The 21685-nt window shown below is 46.9% G+C and overlaps 1 protein-coding gene across 2 annotated transcripts in view; it reads right to left on the reverse strand.

The window, feature by feature from the left end:
- The window catches only part of CCDC6 (coiled-coil domain containing 6), a 110309-nt gene extending 90030 nt beyond the window's left edge, over window positions 1-20279 (reverse strand). For both annotated transcript variants that reach the window (XM_053663870.1, XM_037139935.2), the window contains exon 1: window positions 19367-20279. In XM_053663870.1, the coding sequence (XP_053519845.1) occupies window positions 19367-19684 (318 nt within the window). In that variant the 5' untranslated portion in view covers window positions 19685-20279. The remainder of the gene's footprint in view (window positions 1-19366) is intronic.
- Between the last annotated feature and the right edge of the window lie 1406 nt (window positions 20280-21685).

A 21685-nucleotide genomic window follows, 5' to 3' on the forward strand; every position in this document is an offset into this window, starting at 1 on the left:
AAGTCGGGAGGTTTGATAAACAAGCAGTACATCTTTTTGCCACATTTGAATTTTAAAAAGTGAAAAATATTGGCAAAAACACATCCCAATGAAAATCTAAAAAGAAATGGATTAAAATGTCATTTGGACAGCCCCAGTGTATTCACCTGAAGAAAGTTGTGGACTAGCACGATCGCTGGAACAAAAACCTATTCCCAACCTCGAAGGCGAGTGCGCCAGCACGGCTCCTCGAATCAGATGTTCTAAACACCAAGGGGTGTCTGTACAGAAGCTACAGGGTTAGAAGCAAGCACGGTCATGGCCTCGGCACAGTCCACATTCTAGAAGACAGTCTTCCTTTTTATGTGGTATTTTTAATAAATGTTACTCAACACAATTCTTAAATGATGCAATTGGTATACCTCTCATACATAAGTTGGGGGGGTCAATTTTTAGCCAGAGCACATGTTTTCTCAGGGAGGAGGAGGTGCAGAATACAAAGAACAGTCTACAGATGAGGAGACCTAAGTTCAAGTTCTTCCCCTACTACTGCCTACCAGACTGTCCTGAAGTCATTTGATTTCCCTACCATTTGGAGGGGGAAAAAAAAACAAAGAGCCTACGACTAGCAATAAGTGACATTTAGAATATTCTCAGCTCAGAAATTTGAAGACAGCAAGAGATAAAGCCAAAGAAAAGGTCTCTTCCCTTCAAATGCACACCTTACATCTTTTACTAATGGTTCAGGCTTTATTCCCAAACTCATTAGCATCAGAAGACAGACTACAAACCCTGTCTAAACTGGCCCACCTACTTCCAGATCCTTCCTCCGGCCACATCCAGGTCGTACTTTGACCACACTCGCCTTTCAGTTCCTCAAGTTTACCACGGCTTCTGTTGCTTTCAAGATTTTTTGCATGGCCTGTCCCCTCAGCCCAGAACAGGGTCTTACCAATCTTCTGCACGGTCAACTTGAATTCATTATTCAGCCCACATGTCACCTCGGGGAAGCTCTCCCGGGCTGTCCCAAACTGGTTCAGTTCCCCCTGTTCATATCCCCTGAGAACCATCTGCATATTGTTTGATGTACCTTCCATAATTTTAATTCTGTAACTTGAAATTCATTGTCTGACATCTATCTCCCACCCCCATCCTGCTAAAATATTAGCTCCAAGAGGCAGGACTGTGCCCTGGAGCCTAGCACAGAACCTCACAGACTATCCTCACATGTCTGTGAGGTCAACAGAGATGACTGGCTAATCGGTCAGTACAGAAGCAGATTAAATTTAAGGTCCAGAGCTTTAAACCTATCTTTAAGCAGGAGAAATGGAAAATACTGTAGAGTGAAATAAAACCACCAGATAAACAGAGTTGGAAACTGACCAGGAGAGAGAAATCATGCCAATTAAACTTAACTCTACTTAAGAAGGTTCTAGAGAGAGGAAAAGGCTACAATAATAGTATCCAAAATGCAAACAATTCAGTAATTGATGAATTCATCACAGGAGATTTATCCTAATTCAAGATCTTATATAAAATACAAAGTAAAACTATAGAGAAAGATGACGGGGGGGGGGGGGGGGAGAAAGACCAGGAGATGTGTTTCCAATATTCAGCTATGAATTCAAGTAGTTTAATTCAGTTTAGAAGAACATCACTACTTCTATGATTTCTTCTGATTTCTCTTAAAGGCTCTGTGCATCATTTAAACAAAAACAAAAAGTAGTCTTTTCTATTTTTTTTTGAAAAGAGCAAATACGGCATAAGGTTTATCGTAACATCACAACGATACTTCCTGTAGGTTATAAGTGACATTAATAAACCATTAAAAAATGTAACTGTGGCTTAAAAAAACATCTAAAGCCAAGTCAAAAGGTAAGTGACAAATGGGAAAGTTTTTGCAGATCAAAATTAGAAAAAAAGGACAAGAGAGAAAGGATAAAAGACCAATATCCCAACAGACAAATGAGGAAGACTATGAACTAGGCATTTATAGAAAGGGAAATGCAAGTGCTCTTACAAACATATAAAAAGAGGCTTACCCACCCACCCCAGAGACATGCAAAGACTATACCAAGATGCCACTTGTCAAGTACCAGACTGGCAAAATCCAAGTTATCAAAAGCATGACGTGGGGTCACACATTCTCTCTCATATCCTGCTAATGGGAGTACAAATGAATACAAGCTTTATGGAGGGCAATTTGGCAACATCTATTCAAATTACACGTGTATAGGACATCTGACCCAGCAGAAATTCTTCTACGAATTTACCCAGAAAGGTGGTATATGCATCTCAAAGTGAAGGAACTCCTCTGGGGTCAACTTGCCTAGGTGTGCATTCTGGCTGTGCCACTCTCCAGGGTATGATTTGGGGGACATTACCCAATCTTCTTTGAGCCTCAGTTTCCTCATCTGTAAAACAGAGATCATAATACTGCCTACCTCACAAGACTGACGCCAGACTGAGCCAATATAAGGAAATGGTTCAAGAGAGCGTTAGCCAATGCAGTACCTCCTTAGATACACACTCAGCCACATACAAAGTGGTCCATGTTCAAAGTTACTGTGACACTGTGAGACCAAAGACTGAAAACGAATCAGAGGCACAATGGCTGGAGACAGCCACACAATGGCTTACCATGCAACTGGGGAAAAGAATGAGGAAGTAATCCATGTACTATTAGGGAAAAATCTCCAAAATACGATTGAGCAAGAGAGGAAAAAAAATCCCCACAGAACAAAGAATCATCTACACCTTTTGCACAAAAGGGAAGAGACAACCATATCATGAGACACTTTTCCTACTCAAAAAATTCAATTAAAAAATGAAAGAACACTACAGAGGTGATGTGTGCCACGATGCGGTGATAGGTGATGTTATGGCACCACTCCTGACACTGCGCTCCTTCTGCCATTCATACAAGGCTGTCAAATCGACAGGCTGAACACCTTAAACTTACACAGTATTATGTACTATTTTTTCTTATTTTTTATGTCAATTATATCTCCAATAAGCTGGATAAAAATAACTAATGGGGGGAAAAGAACATTTTAAAAAGCACAGCACTTGATCTCAAGCCTTGGGTAAAAATATTATGCACTCTCAAATGTGTTGACCACTGATTCCCAAACCTTGTTCTCGGTCAAAAGCAATGTAAAAATCACCCCAGAATCTAAAAAAATACTAATGCCTGGCTCCTATCCCCAGACCGTGAAGATGTGACCCCAGGTATCATGACCGGAAGTTCTCCAGGTGATTCTGATGGACAGCAAAGTCTCAAAGCCACAGACTGAAAGGTGAAAGCCTACTGACAGAGGTCAAATTACACCCACAAGGAGCAACGGCTTCAAAAACGACCACTGTGGCCAGCCCCCAACTCAGCAGCCCACTTTAAACACCAGCTGAGGCGGGCAGGTGAGAGCAGAATAACCTGGACTGTCCCTGGAGGTAATTTCCACAGCAAGGACTGTCCGCATTTGTCTTCCTGGACGCGTCTAAGTGAACGGCTTGTCCCTCCCGTCCCGACTGAGGCTTCATTTCCCACCTGTACTGACCCACCTCACACAAGTCCAGCAAGTATTTGAAAAACTCCTGGTAAAAGGAGACTTGCTACCTTTCACCTCATTGCCCTTCATGAATCATGGTCAAAGGTAAACCCCTTTTCTCCTTCCCTGCCAAGGAGCTGACAGAGTGGAAGTAGCCCAGGCCTGGGAGTCGGGCCATCTACCTTGCAAGCCCACTACCCCATTTACCCACTCTTTCCCGGCTAATAATTCCACGGCATTTCACCCGAGCCCACCAGATCCTTTGTCTGTAAGGCAAGGCTCCCCCCACCCACCCTGCTGTGAGACTCAGATGAAATGCCGAAACCATCCTATACAGATGCTGCACAAGCTACAGATTTCAGGGCTGGAGGTTCTAGGCAAAGATGCTTTTTTTGGGTGGGGGCTGTCCAGAGAACATCTGTGTGCACACACTGCCCACAGCTTCTTGTCTGGTGCTCTCCAGACTGGTGCGGTTTCACACAAGAGAACTTCTAGAAGCCCTACACGTCAGCCCCTGCTTACGGCAAAATTCCTGCACCACGCTCATCAGATGTTTCCCAGCTAAAATCAAAGGATTCCTCCCTTCAGATTTCTTTGAGGCTGCGCTGTAAAAGCCAAGAGTCTTGCCCCACATGCAGGCGGTGACGGTGACAACCTATATGTATCGTGTGGGTGGCACCGCCCTGTGTACCGTCCTGGGGGCAGAAGCAGCGTGACTGGGATGACTGGGGGACTGATACCAAGAAGCAGGGCAGCAGAGGTAAAAGTCCCAAAGCAACACTGGGGAGAGAAGAGATTAAGGTCAGGAGCCGGCAGTCTCAGGGCCCAGGGGTAAAGGCTTAAAGCAGAGGGAAGCAAAGGCAGCCTATTTGATTCCAGAAAAGCCTTTGCTGTTTACCTTTCAAACACAAATTTACGAGGGAAAACATTATTTTTTAGATGTAATAATAGCATGGCGCTTGTGAAATCCTTCTCAGAGATGCAAAATGAGCTCTGAATGAAACAGCATTAAGACAAAGCATGTGTTGATAATTGGAGAAGCTGGGTAGTTTGTACATTTACTTTACTTTTTTGTATGTGTGAAAATTTCTATAATAAAAGTTCACAAAAACCTCTATCATCATAAAAACCAATTTCACAGCAGGGGGATGTGAGAAACATATTCTAACAGCATGATCAAGTGCCAGACGTCTGGGGCTCGGAGACAAGGCCACTCAATCACGAATGTGAGCAGCTATCTCTCCTCCCAGTGTGTGAGCACCCTCATCAGAGCCCTGGGTGCGATGGGACCCAGGCACCAGATGTAACTGTCACTGGCTTCGAACGCCCGTCTTGGGCTGGGGAGGCACCCTGAGCTCTTTACCACCGTTGTACAACCCAGAGGCGATCAGGGTGCAGAGCTCCCCACCTGGCTTTCTCCTATGAGAAAATTCAGGTCAGCCGTAAGTGATGACATGGACACAAGAGAAAGAAAGTACTCTGCAGAAGGGGCTTCTTCTGAGGCCGAAGGGTGGGAAAGACTCCACAATGTGAGTTCAGTCGCTCAGAGCTGCATGTGATGCTGGAAGTGGAGCTGCTTGTTTCAAGCTTTGTCCAGGCAGCTCCTGCCTGGCGCGCCCTTCGCTCACATGCTCTTGGGGGGATAAAAACCTACAGGTCTTCCAACATGCAGTCATCTGTGCAGTGTTTGATGACCGCCCAGCCAAACACAGTCATTCCTTTTCATTTCTTCCTGAGCCAGTCCTGGGTCTGTCTATTGCTCCTCGGACCTTCCCCTGCTCTGCCCCGTAGGGTGACCTCTGCAGGTTGCGTTTCCCAGTCCCCAAAAGTCAGCTGAGTTCCACCTGAATTCAGCCAATGAGAGGCACTAGCAAGAGTCTGGAGGATGGGAGGGAGGAGGGTGTGTCTCCCCTTTCTTCTCCACCTTGGGCGGCATCTCTGTCTCAGGGCCCACCACTGTTCCAGCTTTCTCCGGGTGGCCCCTGCCTCCAGAGGGCGTGGGGGAGTGGTGTCCTGGGTTTCAAACCACCTGGCTGCCTCACAGCACCTCCCAGTGGGTTGTCTTCTCAGCGACGTCACCACGGGGAGAGCCAATTCCCTAGAGTCAGTTCTCTCGCTCTCATTCCACGTGGTTTCTGTTTTCCTGTGTGAACCCTGACTGGTCAACCTACCATCTTCCCCTAACCACAGGGTGCTCGCTGCTGTCTCACCTGTCTCTCCTACCAGCCTCAGAGCTCCTTCCCAGCAGGCCTGAGGTATTCTGTGGCCTCTGGGTGCCCGAAGCCCAGGGCGGGGCAATCCGTCATTATTCATCCCAGCCTTGCTCCTATGAAGGCATCTCAAGCACACAGTGGGTGCTTAGAGGTGTCTAAAAACTGCTGAGTTAAATGAATGCTGAGGAGACCTCATCATCTGTATAAAGGTTAGAGAAAAGTCACAGGAAAAAAAAACTGTTGGAGACATATTTATGGGCAAAAGAACAAGCCTTTTGAAGGGAAATTGATGATAAGGGTTCACTAGTCAATACTCAGAGCCACTGCCCAACATGACAGGGCAAGAATTTTGATCAGGAATTCTAAAAACAAACCAGCCAAACTGCGCTATATTCTGAATTACTACAAAGAATTTCACAGGACCTCACAGCTACCAGCGGTCACAGGATACAACACAATGGGTGAAAACAGGGGGCTCCAGAGCCGGGGGGTCCAAATCCTGGACCCAACACCCACCAGCTGAATGACCCTGGCAGGTTAACATCTCTGTACCTTGGCTCTCTCAGCCCGTACAGTTGCAATAATTGTGCCCTGTGGCTTTGTTTCAAGAGCTAAACCAAAGTGTGTGCACTGGCTTCATCAGTCATTATCTGCAGCATAGCTCCAGGAGTCTCGAACTTGACCACCCTCAGAGTGGGAAGTGAGCACGCAGATGACAGCCACACAGGCAAGAAGCCACAGGGACAGGTGATGCCCAAGACAAACCAGAGCATCCGTGCCTTCCCTAAGACACTCTCTTTCCAAGCAAGGTCATTCAAAACTCTGGGGCCAAACCACTCACCTCGGGCCGAATGCCAGCTGCCAGTTTGCAGTCCCTGCATTCTAAACAAGGGTTCTCAGTGAAAGGAGAAAGCCAAGACCCCAAAAGGATGCACGTTTGTTGCCTGGCCCCACAGACAGTGAGAGACCGAGAAGCCCTGTTCTCCCTGAGCCATTCTGGGGTCAAGAGGAAAAGAGAAATGAAACAAGAGGGCTGGCAGCACGTGGCCAAACAGAGGGAGACACCTGAGACTCGCAGGCAGAGAGGGCCTTCGAGGGGGAAGAAAGAAGGAAGTGGGTGGTGGAAGGGCAGAAAAAGTGAAAGCAAAGGGAGGGCCGCTTTTGCTCTCACTCTGAGGGTGAGAAGACGGTGCCGTCCTGGGAAGACCCCAAGAGCCACACTAAGGACAGGGCACTTGGCTGGTTTCAGGGAGGAAGAGAAGGGGAAAAGGAAGAGGATGGGCAAGACGCAAACCCAGCATCGTTGGCCAAAGCAGGAAGAGGAAGATGCGCTGAATGCATCCTGGGGGCTTTCACACGTCACATCACTTACCCTCAAAACCTGGGATCAAGACCCCTTCGCAGGACAGGAGGCGCGGTGGCTCTGGGTCGGGTAAGTTGACCTGTGATTACAGAGCTAGGAAGGAGCAAAACTGAGAATTTTCTAGTCCTATGGGTTCGTGTTTATAAAATACAGGATGCCCAGTTCAATTTGCATCTCCGATAAACAATGAATAATTTTTAGTGTACGTACGTTTCATACAACATTTGGGACATATGTATACTAAAAAAAATTATTCACTGTATCTGAAATCTAAATATGGCTCCTCATCCTGTTTTTATTTGCTTGAATCTGGCAACTCTATCTGCTTTCCAAGCATCTCTCCATTATACCAAGTTCTCTCAAAGAACCCTGGGGTGCAATAACAGAGAGCATTTGAGTAAAATTGAAAGGAAGACTAATTCACACAGACAGCCTAACACAGGTTGCTAATCTGCAACACAACATTGAAAGCACAAAAAACAAAAATGGTGAGCAGTGGATTCCACAGGAATTTGGGAAATACAGAAAGAATACACTGGACTTATGAAAAGCACCAAAGCCTACTGGTTTTCATTTGTGGGCTAACAAGTGAATTCCAATCACCTGATCATGTCGCCCATCCGGTACCAATGACCCAAAGCTGCAAGGCTCTGGGCCAAGTCAGAACCAACCAAATAAGGATTAAAGTCACTGGTGCCAACCAGTCTTACCTGAAAAGAATTCAACGGGAAGGCATTCCCAGCAGCCTGGGTGGGAGGCAGGGAGGAACCGAGGTCTCCCTGGTAGTCTTGGCTGTGGCGCCCCCCCCCCCAACCCTTTGGGCAGATGACAGTGGGAGAGCTAAGGGCGTTCCTGGTTCAAGATCACTTACTGTGACCTGTGTACTTACAATGCCAGCAGAGTCCCTGCATTCTACAAACTGTCTCTCCTTCCATCATACCAAAAGGCTTCACACAAGGACAATAAAATCTCGACATACCCCTAATGAAAAGCATGTTCCTTCAACCTTCAGAAACTCCCCAGGCTACCACTTCTATTGCTAGAGGGGTCCAGAGGCAAGAGAAAGAAAAGAGGTCACTTGAGTCCTGGCAAACAGACCTGCCCACTCCCCCACGCTCCGTCACAAGCTGGGGCTGTCCTGTCATTTGGGGACTGTAAGAGACACTCCTGCAAAGTCAGCCAGTGACAAAGCTATTCACGTGTTGGTTTCTTTTCTTTAGACCAGCAGTTAAGCAGAAGTGGTACCTGCGTCTCAACCCTCCAAGTCTGCTCTCCAGCATCCACACCCCTGCGAAACGGGGTCAAAAGTCACAGGACAGAGAAGCAGGCTTTGATTGGCTGCTGCCCACAGTGCTAAAAACAGAAAACTGGGAACAGGCACACACTGGCTCCTTTTTCCAGAAATAATGTAAGGAACCCTGCAACGGACCTACAAGGAAACACAATGGATCTTTTAGGGAATGTGTTTGTCTCCTGCTGTCCTATTACTTTTACAGGGCCACACAGGCCGTTTAACCCCGACTCCCCAAGCCCTAGGAAATGGGCCGAGTTCCCAGGCATCCGCCAGTGCCAGAGAAACACAGGCCCTGAGAAGCCAGGCTGCAGAGCTCCCCAGCCTGAGGTCTCGGGGGTTTGGTGCTTGGGGCCTCCACCGCCCCCTTGGCTTTTCAGAACGTATTTAATTGCTGCCATCATCTGACAGGATAATCAAGAATAGTTTTTGATTGTAAAATACATTTTGGAGAACCACAGAAAGGTCTGGTTACTAAGAATGGCCCTGCTCTCCTCCCCAGCTTCATTTCTTTCCCCACATTCAGGTTCTTCCTGAGTAAGGGAGCACGCCTCCTACTGCCACGACCTTCAAACGATCCTTCACCTCCCGAGAGAGAAAGAGCCCTCCTCCTTGATCATGGTCCCAACGCCCCAGATGTAGTCTCATCCGGGTTCCTACATATGGCGCTCTGCCTAGCATAAAGCAGGTGATCAACTCATGTGCTGAAAAAAACCCACTATTACTGTGCTGGTCGGACTATTTTTAACTAGGGGTTTTAACCCAAGTACTACAAAGAGAGTGACTCCAGACTGGGATGGGAGCCCAGACAGCAGTGCTATAAGCAGAGGTGGCAATCTCCTGGGGTGCGTCGGACAGGATACAGGGATGGAAGACACCCAGGCCCCATGACAGAGTGGGACAGAGTGGGACAGAGCCAGCAAGGGGCGCACAGGCTGCCCCCCAGGCACCGAAGGCAGCCTGTCCATCACTGTGTCTCTTCTGAGGCAGAGAGTTTGTGGCCTTGGAAACACTCCGCGGGCCTGGCATCCTGAGAATCTGCTGTGGGAATGGGGCCGCCCTGGCTACCGTAACTGAAGGAATTGAACGGGGTAGAAACAGCTGAAAGGAAAACCGCCTATAAATTCATTTCTATCCCACCCTCCCACAGGCTGTGGAGCCTTGTGCGTAAGCTCTGAAGCCAGACCTGGGTTCAAAGTGCAGGCACAAGTTACATAACCTCTCTGGGCCCGAATTTGCTAACGGCTAACATCAGCGCCGATCACACAGAATGATGGTGAGGGTTACATGAGAAGATATACGCAGGCCCCTCCAATCGTACCCGTCCCACAGAAGACACTGGATAAACACTGTCTGTGAACACGGCAACCCGAAATAATCTGGCAGTAGAGCGATGCTGGTAAAATAAGGATTGTTATTCATTCCTTCCAGCTTTTCTTCAAACTTTCATAAATTACGGAATATTCAAAATGCTATCAAGGAAATCAAATGCTCACAACACACTTTTTTTTAAAGAAGCACCCATCATGTACGTGGCGTCAGGGCAAAGCCCTTCCCCTTCCTGGAGCGCAAGCTGCCACTGTGGACTGATTACTCCTTCCCAAGGCTCTGCACCTCCAGGTGCTTACTCTAAATGCAAATGAGAGGGAGGAAAAAAAGAAAGAAAAGGCACCAAACCCAGAGCTGATGGGCCGTACACATTTGCCGAAGACACCAGATGTATGACAGCCAAAAAGAAAAGAATAATTTAGGTGGGAGCGAGACATCAACAGCACTTTAATTAAAAGGCTTTAGGTCCAAATTCGTCCCTCTAACACCAGGGCATCGAAAAGCAGCTAGCTGTTTCTGTAGACCAGAGTGCGTTTCTCCTTCAAAAAACAAAAACAAAAATTAAACTGCTAGGAACAGAGGTTAAGGAGGAGTGGGGGTAGGGGGAAATGAGTTATTGTTGAATCGAGATGGAAGTTCTGTCTGGGATGAGGAAAAAGTTCTGGAAAAGGAGACTGGAGACGGTGCCCTGTACTGTGAACGTACTCAGTGCTGCTGAATGGTACACCTGAAAGTGGTTAGAATGGTAACTTTTATTTGTACATATTTTGCCACAAAATTTTAAATCACTTAAAAAAAAGTCACTGGCCCTATTCTCTGGGACCTAAGGTACTTCTCCATAATTAGCTATAGGCATTCAAGTTTCAAAATGATTTGAAATAGTTAATTAATATACTTTCCAAAAAGACATGGAACTTTATCACGGTACTCAAATCAATGCTTTGAACCTAAATGAGTCCAAACCTCTACTTTATGGCGTATATACTTAAAATTGCACTCTTCGGTCAGTAAAAACATTAAAATCATCTAGCTGATCTTCCCCTCTCAAATTTTAGTAGCTTCTACAACCAGAAGCTACTACATGAAGCGGAGACACGATGTTTTGACTCCCAGCAAATGTCTTTGTTTAAATAAATTAAGGCCTTTCCAATGAAGAACCAAAACGCAACAACAAAAAAACCTCAGTCGAATAAAAGTTATTATTTGAGTTGCTGTATTAGGACAATTGGGGAAAAAAAAATCACCACTTATGTGCCAACAATTTCATGAACTGAGAAGCTCTTTCTATAATAAAAGACCAAATAAATTTTTCCCAAGACTATTTTAGCCCTTGAAGTCAGTTTCAAGAAGCTGGAAGCACAAAAGACTGTGTTCAGTCAGGGAGGCAACGAGTGCGGGTCTGAAGCAGACACAAGATTTCTAGGAACCTGCTGCAGTTCATGGGAACGCCACGCTGGTTTCGTTCTTTCACTTTCCTCTTTCCTTCTAAGGGAAACTTTTTTGAACATGACCTATGTCTGGCTTCTGGCTGAATACCCAGCCCCGAGCCTCAGTACCGCGTGGCCTCGTTTGATCCCAAGTGCCCTAGGATGCCCTGGAGGGTATTACCCAGATCACTCTGGACACACACCCGGCACCCAAGGATGACTTGATCTGGAACAGATGCGTGGGAGATTATCCTGTCAATCACCGCTGCTTTAAAAAAAAAAAACTTAAAAATGGCAGTTTTAATTGCCCATAAACTAGTATCTCTAATGTTAAGATAAGAAGTCCTTGCTTTCACAGATTTCATGCTGAAGACGAGAAACTTTCAGTGAATCCAACAATATTCTGTGAGAGCAACATGGGTGGACCCCAGAATGTACCAGAAATAGAGGAAAAAATCACCTAGATAATTTCGATCCACAGGCAGATGTAAATCATAACATTAAAACACCAATGGCATTTCTTTCCAATCATCAGCACATAAAAAGGAAAATTAAAGAAAAGCCTCCCACGCCACCTTGACTGAGCAACGACAGCTCTCCCCGTCTATGCCTCACAAGATAAACTACAAACTAATTAAACTGAGTGAATACGGCACACTGTTTTCCGTAAAGGTATTCACGAAACGGATGGACCTCGTTTCCGAAGGTGGACGGTAATGCGGCCCTCCCTGGGCACCTCTACAGGAGCATGCCGGAGCTCCTTTTCTTGCTTCCACTTATATGTCGGTTATCTCTGTCCTTCACAGCTCCCTGGGCTGGAAAATGCTGGAGAAGGCAGGCCCAGTCCCTCTAGTCTGAATTCCCTACAGCACCCAGCCAGGGCCAGGGCTGAATGAAAGTCAAGTGCAATCCTTGGCAAGCTGCTGGAGAAGCCCTTACATTCTTTCTGAATATTTCGGAGTATCTGGCACACGGTCAGCCCTTCACAAGAACTTGTAGGTTGAACCCTGCCTATTTCAGGCTGTGCTTGTCACATACCATTCTGTGCCTTCCTGAGGAGGCAAGGGAGGGGGGAAATCGCAGAAAATTTCCAGCACTAACCATGTATTATAATACATTGAAATCATTAAACTACACTCCACGCATCGGTTCTGGGGACCAATAATAAGGAATGGGGTGAAGTTAAACCTAAATAACCATCCGTCAAACTATTAACCTCCCCCCGCTTTTTTTAGCATTCTTCTCCCTAGAACAGAACACCTACCTATACAAAGTGAATTTGCAATCTACTGGTGTGAGCACTGGGGTAAAATTCACACCTGTGGGGCTCGACAGCCTGGGGAAGAAGGAGGAGCCTGCAAGTCACCACCACTCCAAATCCTGACGACTAGAAAAATTCCCGTCAAGAAAATTTCAATCACCACCAAGCAGGAACGCACCTAACCTGCCAACATTTACTTCCCCAGCTTTAACAAGAAGGTAATCTACTTAAAAGAAACTGCATTGTGGTGGAAAACAAAAAGCAGCACCTCACCCAGGAAAGGAACAAGGAAAATGATTGCTACTGCTTTGCTCCTCCCAGCTGTAGTATGAAAGCTCAGGTTAGTATTTCTAGGTGTAAATGCAATTATCTCCACAAGGCATGACTTAAGGAAGAAGAAAAAAGAAAGAAAAAATCTGTGTACACTGTGTGCGATCCTATAGCAAACTCCCAAACCACACTCTGCAGGCCCCATGTGGCCACACTGTCCAAGGACTCAGCAGGTGTCCCGACCTTACTTGCTGACACTTCCCCGGCCGAAGCTCCAGGTCCTTGCACTGATACATCCTCCCTGCCGTGGTCCACAGTTGCTCCCCAGAGGTGGCTGTGGGGCATTTCAACGTTAAAGAAAAGTCAAAAGCAATGCCTGGAGTGTTATGTCAACATGAGCAAAACTGAAGTGGCAAATCTGAACACTTCTAACCGAGCCACTTCTTCCCCAAAGCCTTGCTCAAAAACCCTTGGCAAAGTGAACCTGAAGAAAACTGTCCCCTTTCGAAGGTGAAATGTATCACGAACTCCAGGTGTACGCTACAAGGTAGCCTACAACATCCCCGACAGCTGGAAGGCAGGAGCTGGGGGCACACACTGATTGCAGTTGTCCCCCAAAATATACAGTGTATCCATTCATCCATCCAGTCTGTTCAACAAACTATTATGGAGAGGATGGTGTTTGCTTGCTGTTGTTGAGGACACATGCAAGAGAGTGACTCCAGGAGCACAAGGTCAGGAGACAGTATTGCTCACCCCAGTAGTTAAAAAAAAATCCCACGCCTCCGGAGTCAACCCAAACACTCTACCGCACCCAGAAACTGAGGAATGGGAGGGAACCGGACAAATTCTACATCCCCCCCTGAAAAATTTACACATCCACTGGGGCAGACCTATGTGATGGCAGTGGCAGGGTGACAGACGGCTCCAGTGGGACATGAATGGGTGCAAAACCAAGTGGGTGGCTGGCAAAGAGGCAGCGCCATAGACACTCGGGAAGGGGGGAGGCACAGTCCACTTGGATTTCCAAGGCCGATGCAAGGGTGCGAGGGGAGAAGCTGGGAAGACAGTTAAGGACACAAGGACACGATATCCTAGGACACGATGTATATATCCTAGAAGAGCCAGAGAAACCTGCTAAAATTAATTCCCACAACTAGCAGTTCAGCCCAGTGAGAGCTTCGAACGTGAGGGCTGTGTCTGTGAAGCCAGCAGGGGCCAGCTCATAAAGGAATGTACACCACAAGGATGTTTACTTGATCCAGAGGGCAGTGGGAGTTGTAAAGCAAGCAGTGACCACTTCGGGGTTTTGTTTTACACCAGTCTCTCTGGTTTTAAATAAGAGTCATCACAAACCAGACGCTGGATATTCTCTGAACTGGCCCCCAACCCAGCAAAATAAGTAAGGAGAACACTGTGAAAGAGTGTTACCACCTCTACTCAGGTTTTGTGTTTTTGCAATCATATACAAATAGATTACAGGAAACACACAAAAGGAACCTACAAATGTAAAGAACTTTAACTGCAAAAGAAATCTAAGAATAACCTCTTTAGGAAGACTGAACTTGTGTGCGATTAGACCCAACTGCAAGGTCCTACTTTTCTCAAAGTTGTGTCTAAAGCAGAGCGTTTCCATGAAAATCTAAGAATTTTTTTAAACAGGAAAAAAGACAGATACAATATACCTCTTTACAAGGGCAATGCTGATCTGCTATCTTCAGAGAGTCTGCCAAAATGAAGTCTTTAAAATGGAAAATGGCGTATTGGGCTTCCAGGGTAAATAATCCAAAATCCACAACATTAACTGGATGGTGGCTTTTATTGGTTAATGAAACCATTACACTGGTCATGTTCAAAACAGCCAGGTTTTTCTAATCCTGCCATACCAACATGTTTTTCTATCATAGCTTCCAAATGCCTTTGTATTTCTGTATTTCCATAAACTTCTATGATGAAGGACTAATTTTATGGTTAGAAAGATACTGAATAGCGCCCTTGCTGGTGTGGCTCAGTGGATGGAGTGCCGGCCTGAGAGCCAAAGGGTCCTGACAGCCAAAGGGTCGCTGGTTCAATTTCCAGTCAGAGCAGATGCCTGGGTTGTGGGCCAGGCCCCCAGTAGGGGGCACGTGAGAGGAAACCACACACTGATGTTTCTCTCCCTCTCTTTCTCCCTTCCCCTCTCCAAAAATAAATAAAATCTAATATATATAATATATATAATATATATACACACACATATACATATACATATATATTTAATAGTGATACATAATAGCTTTTATTTTCAAACCAAACACATGCTAAAGGTCTTAACTAGAACCCCCCCCCCCGCCCAGAGAATTAGCCGCCAGGTGTGAGGCCCCGGCTACACTCTGAGAATACCAGCAACTAGTCCAGAACGCTGCAGCCACCCACTTAGTGCCCACAATTGCATTTCCTCACCTTCTCAGAGACCACCACTCCTGAATACCTCTCACTAACCATGGATTAGATCAGGGGTTCCCAACCTCCGGGCCTTGTAGTGGTACCAGGCCAAGGCCTGTTAGGAAATGGGCTGCAGAGCGGGAGGCAAGCTGGAATGCAATGCACTTTAACCATCCTGAAACCATCCCCCAACCACGGCCTGTGGAAAAAGCTGTCTTCCTCGAAACCAGTGCCTGCTGTCAAAAAGGTTGGGGACCGCTGAATTAGATAACCTCTGACTTTCACCCACAGTGCAAGCTGGTTAGATCTAACCCAACATCTACAAGCTACTCAACAGGGTGACTTAGCATCTGTTTTGTTATTTTTTTCACTGCAAAGGAGAACTTGTGATCTATAATCAGCAGCCTGGTTCCACCGCTGATTTACGAGAAGAAATCGAAGAAGCACTTGACACATTCCAGTCCATCTCTGATTCTTAAAAAAACAAAACAAAACAAAAAAACACTAGGGGCAAGCTCTAACTCCCAGATGCGCTTGCAGAAAGGGACGAAAGGCCTCATACATCTGATTCTTCCCCACAGATGATGTTCACCTCTACGTGCTGAGAACGCAGACCCAAGGAACTAATCCTGTACTAAATGGGTAGGTACATTGATCAGAATAAGCACTTATGTACAAAAGAGAGAAATGACCATTAGTTACAACCTTCTATTGGCCTTTGAACTTGGCTCAAAAAAAGAGGGCGCAACAATGAGACACTGCTACACACCTGTTACAGTGGTCAAAATTCACAACACTGACAATATCAAATGCTGGCAAGGATGTCAACCATCAGGAACTGCTTCGTTGCTGGTGGGAATGTAAAATATCATACTACAGCCCCTTTGGAAAGACAGTTTGGCAGTATCTTAACACAATAAAATACTCTTACATACAATCCGGTAATTGTGCTCCTTGCTATTTACCCACATGAGCTGAAATCTTCTGTCCACACAAAAATCAACACACAGATGTTTATTACAGCTTTCTTCATAACTGCCAAAACTTGAAAGCAGTCACGTCCTTCAGTAAGTACATGAATAAACTGCAGAATATCCAGATAACGGAATATTATTCCATGTTAAGAAGAAATGAGCTATTAAGCCATAAAAAGACATGATGGAAACTTAAATATTACTAAGTGAAAGAAGCCATTCTAAAAAGGCTATAATACTGTATGAGTCTAACTCTATGACATTCTGAAAGGGCAGAACTATGGAGAGAGTAAAAAGACCAGCAGTTGCCAGGGGTCAGGGAAGGACAGAAGGCAGAGCACAGAGGGTTTTAGGGCACTGTGTCTCCTCTGTGATTCCAGGGGACACGTGTCATCACACTTTTGTCCAAACTCATAGAAAGTCCAACAGCATGATTGATGCCTAATGTAAACTATGGACTTCGGGGAATTACGATGGGTCAGTGTTGGTTCATTGGTTATAACAAATGTACCACTCCAGTGGGGGATGCTGATAATAGGGGAAGGGAGTTAGGGCAGGGAGTACATGGGAAATCTCTGTATCTTCCATTCAATTTTGCTGGAAACCCAGAAGTACTGTAAAATGTAGTCTATTAAAAAAAATACATAAAAGGAGGGCACTTCTCTCTTCTCTAGGGTGTGGCTAATTAGCTATGTACCCTCCTGATCCTGTTCAGGGAAAAGACACCCGTAATCATCTTTTTGTGTTCATGAACATGACAATTAGTATTATTAACTAGAAGAACTAATAACAGCCAGGAAGGCAAGTAATAAGATTATGGCTCCATATTTGCTTCAAATGAACTAAAACTGAAAAATCTAGCAAGGCCGTCACTGAACTGAGTATCTAGGCCTTGTCACAAATTTCCCAGGCAGCTACTAGCAAGGGCTATGTTTAAGTTAGTGTCACCAGGGGTTCTACAGCTTAACCTTGACATAAATGACAACACAGTGTTGTTCAAGGGACTCCTTACATCCACAGACCCATTTCATGTAGTCACACATTCTGGTCATAGTTCAGTTAACAACATTTTCAAAAGCTTAAAGGAACCTCTCTCTTCTCTGCATTTGCCTTATTAACACCTGCCAAGTACTAGGGAACAGGTAAACCACAAGCACTTTTATTTGTCTCCCTGAATATATTCATCAGAGATTAAGGAAGAATTGAGAGGCTTCTGGTACTTGTAAGCTGTCATCTAAAACAATGTTTAAACTTTACTCGTAAGGACATTTCACAAAGTACATTTGGTTGGATGTCAGTTTTAGCTGAGGGTAAGTGCTAGGAAATAAAGCCACCACCTCACACACTCTTTAGGTGTTCAGAAGGCCTCTGATCTTATACACCAGGAATGAACATGTTTACATGTTTGTCCTTGCAAAACCAACGTGTCTGTGTACAGCTTACAGACCTACTTATAATATGGTCAAGTGTCAAACAGATAACCCTTTCATAGTATCTCCACTCCACATTCTCCCTCCCAAACAAGTAAAAACAGCCTGAATTGCTTACTGTATGCAAGAGGCTAGAGATTCTGTTTCATGTAAGTTTTACTACTTTCCATGGTTCACATTCTCCAAGTGACCCACCCTCTCATTTACTAACTCAAACCTTAAATAAACTGCTTCTACCAGCTCCCCTCTCATCTCAAACCCTCACTCGGCAGAGACATCTCTCTTGGCCAAGAAAGCTACAGAGGAGGCTTGGAAGTGGCTGCCTTTGGAAATGTATCCCCCTTCCTATCAAAGGGGCACACTGCAAGAACTTTACAGTTCCAATTCCAATCACCAGGGCTGGATTTGAGCATGCAAAATGTCTTTGTACAATCGATTTCTATTTAGGCTGCCAATCACACTGAAACTTTAGAGGAAACCTGCTTCCTAAGCAAATTCAGACAACCAGCCAATTACCATGTGTGAGCTAGCGTTAGGCGAGCAAACACACCCATTCACACATAAACACTCACTCCACCACTGAAGACTTTCACAACACGGGGGCATCATAAATTTGCCCCACTTCACTTCTATAGTGTGATCTTTGACCCATCCCCAAACTTGTATCTCTCTCCATTCTAAAGGTTCAATCTAATCAGCTATTGTGCAGCAGCTATGGCAATTAATTCCTTTGATTTCTTAACGTTTTCTTCTCTGCTCCTGGCTGGGAAACTGTTTTGATCTGAATAGAACTGTCTGCATGGCGATTCTGCATATTAATGATGTGGCTAGCTGGCAAAGATGTTAGGTGAGAGCACTCGGTGTACTTTTTCCAGTTATGTTTCGCCTCATCACAGCTATAGTGGTCTTTCTAGATGCCCGCTACGAACACTACGCTCTTCGGAGCAGACTCCGGGAGCCGGGTAGAAACAGAACAGACTGTCTGTCCTCCCATCAGGTACCTGGACCCAAAAAACAAAATACCCCCGGACACTTCATCTCCAATGAAACGACCACATATGTGTACGTCTTGCTCAGCAAGGGAGTCGCTAAGGTCCCTAATCCTTCACCCTGGTTTCTGGCTGTTCAGGCTTCATACCTTCACTCTGTCCACACCAGGGTAAGATGCTGCATTCTCCCAGCTGTACACCGCCTCCTACATCCCCCACCCCCACCCTCCCCAGCAAGGAAAGGACTTCCAACGAGGTAGTAGCATCAACTCTGGTACCCGCCCTTCCCTCTCGATCCTGGCCAGAAAACTCCACTTCCCGGATTCCCGGCCACTCTCTCCCGCCCCCTCTCCGGGCAATCTACTTAGCGCCATCCTGATGCCAACTAAGTGCCCACCCCAGCTGCGCACCCCTACCCCACCCACCCCAAGCCAGGTCCCCCAAACAGGCCCCAGCTTCCTCCCTCACCCCTAGGACAGGGCACCGAGATTCTGGACGCATCCCTCAGTCACGCTGGGACTGAAAAAGTCCCACCCCGCCCCCCAGCTACAACGCCAGGCTCTAGCTCTGCCCCGGAGGGGCCTTCCCTCCAGAGGTGAAAAGAGAGCGTGGGTAGGTTGTCCCAGCAGCCTTCTCCCACACTCAGCAAGGGGCCTGAACCCCCAGGGAAGGCAGACTCGCGTGGCCCGAAGGGACACCTCCCTCTTCCCCGACCCTTTGGAGGCCATCAGGTCGCGAGAGAGTGAGCTCGCTGCCGCTGCGGGACCCCGGAAACCTCGGGGAGACCGGGGCTGCCTGGGTCTGGGTACGGCCTCTCCCGGGGTCGGGCGGAGGTCGGCGCTGCAGCGCAACCCCGGGGGACACTCACGATGGTCACGCTGGCTTTGCGCAGGTCGCGGTTTTCCTCCTGCAGCGCCTTGCACTTGAGTTTGTAGGTTTCCAGCTCTATCTTCAGCACCTTGTTCTCCTGCTGCAGCGAGGCCAGGCGGTTGGTGAGCTCCTCCAGACGGAAGGGCGAGATGACAATGCCCCCCGATTTCCCACCACCGCTACCTCCGCCGCCGCCGCCACCGCTGCTCCCGCCACCACCGCCCGAGGTCGACGAGCAGGACGACTGCATGGCGGCCAAGCTGCTGCTGTTGCCCCCCGCCCCATCCGTGTCGCTCTCGCTGGCGCTGTCCGCCATGGCCGCGGCGGGCTTGGATAAGGAGCAGGGAGACGGCGGAGGCGGAGGTGGAGGCGGTGGCGGTGGCGGCGGCGGCGGTGGTGGTGGCGGCCGCGTCGGTGGCGGCGGCAAAGGCTGGGCTGCGAATGAGTGGGCGCGGGGAGAGCACAGGGGAGCGCCGAGCTGGGCGCCTGGCACCAGGGCGCAGACTCGGAGCGCTGCGCGAGAAAGAGAGGGAGCTTCCCGCTGCCAAGGGACCTCCTCTACCAGAGAACAGAGACCCCGCCCGGGCTCGGGCAGTATTGCACTGACGCTTGCTCCTGCCGGCCTGGCGCGCTTGGTAGGCCGCCCAGCTAAGCTATCCGAAAGCTCCGGGCCGGGCCAGCCGCAGCCACGGGCCCGCCTACTGGCGTCCGCCAGCAGGCTAGGGACGCACGGCCGCTGCGAGAAAGCCAGGCTAACCCCCGCTCCGGCTCTCCGCTTGGCCGCACGTGTTCTGAGGGAGGGCCTCTGAGCCCCCTAATTTAAACCCAAGGCTGCCCAGCCTCTTCCGGGCTCGCGCCCGCCCCTGGGAAAAGGAAAACCAATGCCCCACTAGCCTTGCAGGTGCTGGGGACACGTGGAGAGGTCAGCCGGGTTCCGGCAGCCCGCCCTGGACAAGTCTTGGCCCCATCTTCCGCCGACTGTGTGTGCTCGTGTCTCCCTCTGTCTGTTTCAAACATCCACGCAGCCCTTTCAGTTTTATATTAGTAAGCCTGACGGGGAGGCGTTGAAGAGCCCGAGAGAACAGTAAGTTCCCCTGCAAGGAGCGGAGTGGGGTGGGGCGAAACAACACCAGCCACAGGTTAACCTCGTTAACGATATTTGCAGAAGACCACGCCACCTTCTTTACTCCCATTAATAATTTAATAAACGCTCCTCGGCTCAACTGTTAAACAGGGTGCAACTTTTTTTTTTCTTTTTCTATTTGCATCTTGCCAACAGTACTAGGACACGTCTTGTAATAGGATTAAGACGCTAACATCTAATCCAAAAAGAAAAAAAAGGTAACACTTTTTGTGGATTGGAAGTCATCTGTTTAAGTGCCAGTTTTCCAAAGTAACTGGAGACATAGAATTACGCTGTACAAGTAGTGGTGATTAGGTAGGACTACAACATAACCATCGCCTTTCCTTTACTATATATAGTTCCTGCCCACTCCTAGAAAACCTTGACAAATCAAAATTTAAAACAATTACTCTAATATGGTCTAATTCAGTGTTCTAATTTTGAAGCATAAGAAATTTAAAATGAAAACTTTTATCCTCTCTCTCCCCTCCCAAAGAACTTGTAGGAAATTGGCAGTTTAGAAGATTCTAAACACTGTTGACACAGAACGGCTTTCACTTACGTACAAAAATTGGAAAATGAAACTGACCAGACTAGTTTTATTATCCAAGTTTAGTCAAGGGAAAAACAAACATATGGAAACAAAAAATACCCCCCCCAAAAAAAAACTGAAAAATTTTTTATTCCTTTAAACTTTTAGAAAAGTTTATAATGTGTTAAGTATAAAGAGGTTGGGAAAAGAATAATTTTTGTTTCTACTCCTTTATTATCTTTAAACCTAAATTTGATCGAATGATTAAACTTATTCAATGGCTATTGGAAACTGCTACCTCGGGAAAAACTAAAGCGTTCCAAATGACATCATCTTTTACCAAGATGGCTGCTTTTAGCAGACAGCTCAGAACTGCCAACAGCAATTAACCCCCAAATTTCTCCTTTTTTTTTAAAATTTTTTATTTTAGTGCCAGAGAACCTCTGAACTCGGTCAGGTCACCATCGGTGTGTGTGAAGCAGGGTGGGGGTGGGGGGCGGGGGTGTGGCCTTACTGTTCAGAATCGTGTAGCCAATGTAATTGTTCTGTTAGAAGTGATCCAGTGTAATGTTCACTGCAACTTGCTTCTCTCCCCAACTTTTTCTTTTGGGAATCTGGTACATGAGACAGGCAGCTCATTAAATTGGAAACGGCTTCTGGAA

Source organism: Artibeus jamaicensis, unplaced genomic scaffold (assembly GCF_021234435.1).
Source record: "Artibeus jamaicensis isolate MK-2021 breed Jamaican fruit bat unplaced genomic scaffold, CSHL_Jam_final contig_332, whole genome shotgun sequence".
NCBI lineage: Eukaryota > Metazoa > Chordata > Mammalia > Chiroptera > Phyllostomidae > Artibeus > Artibeus jamaicensis.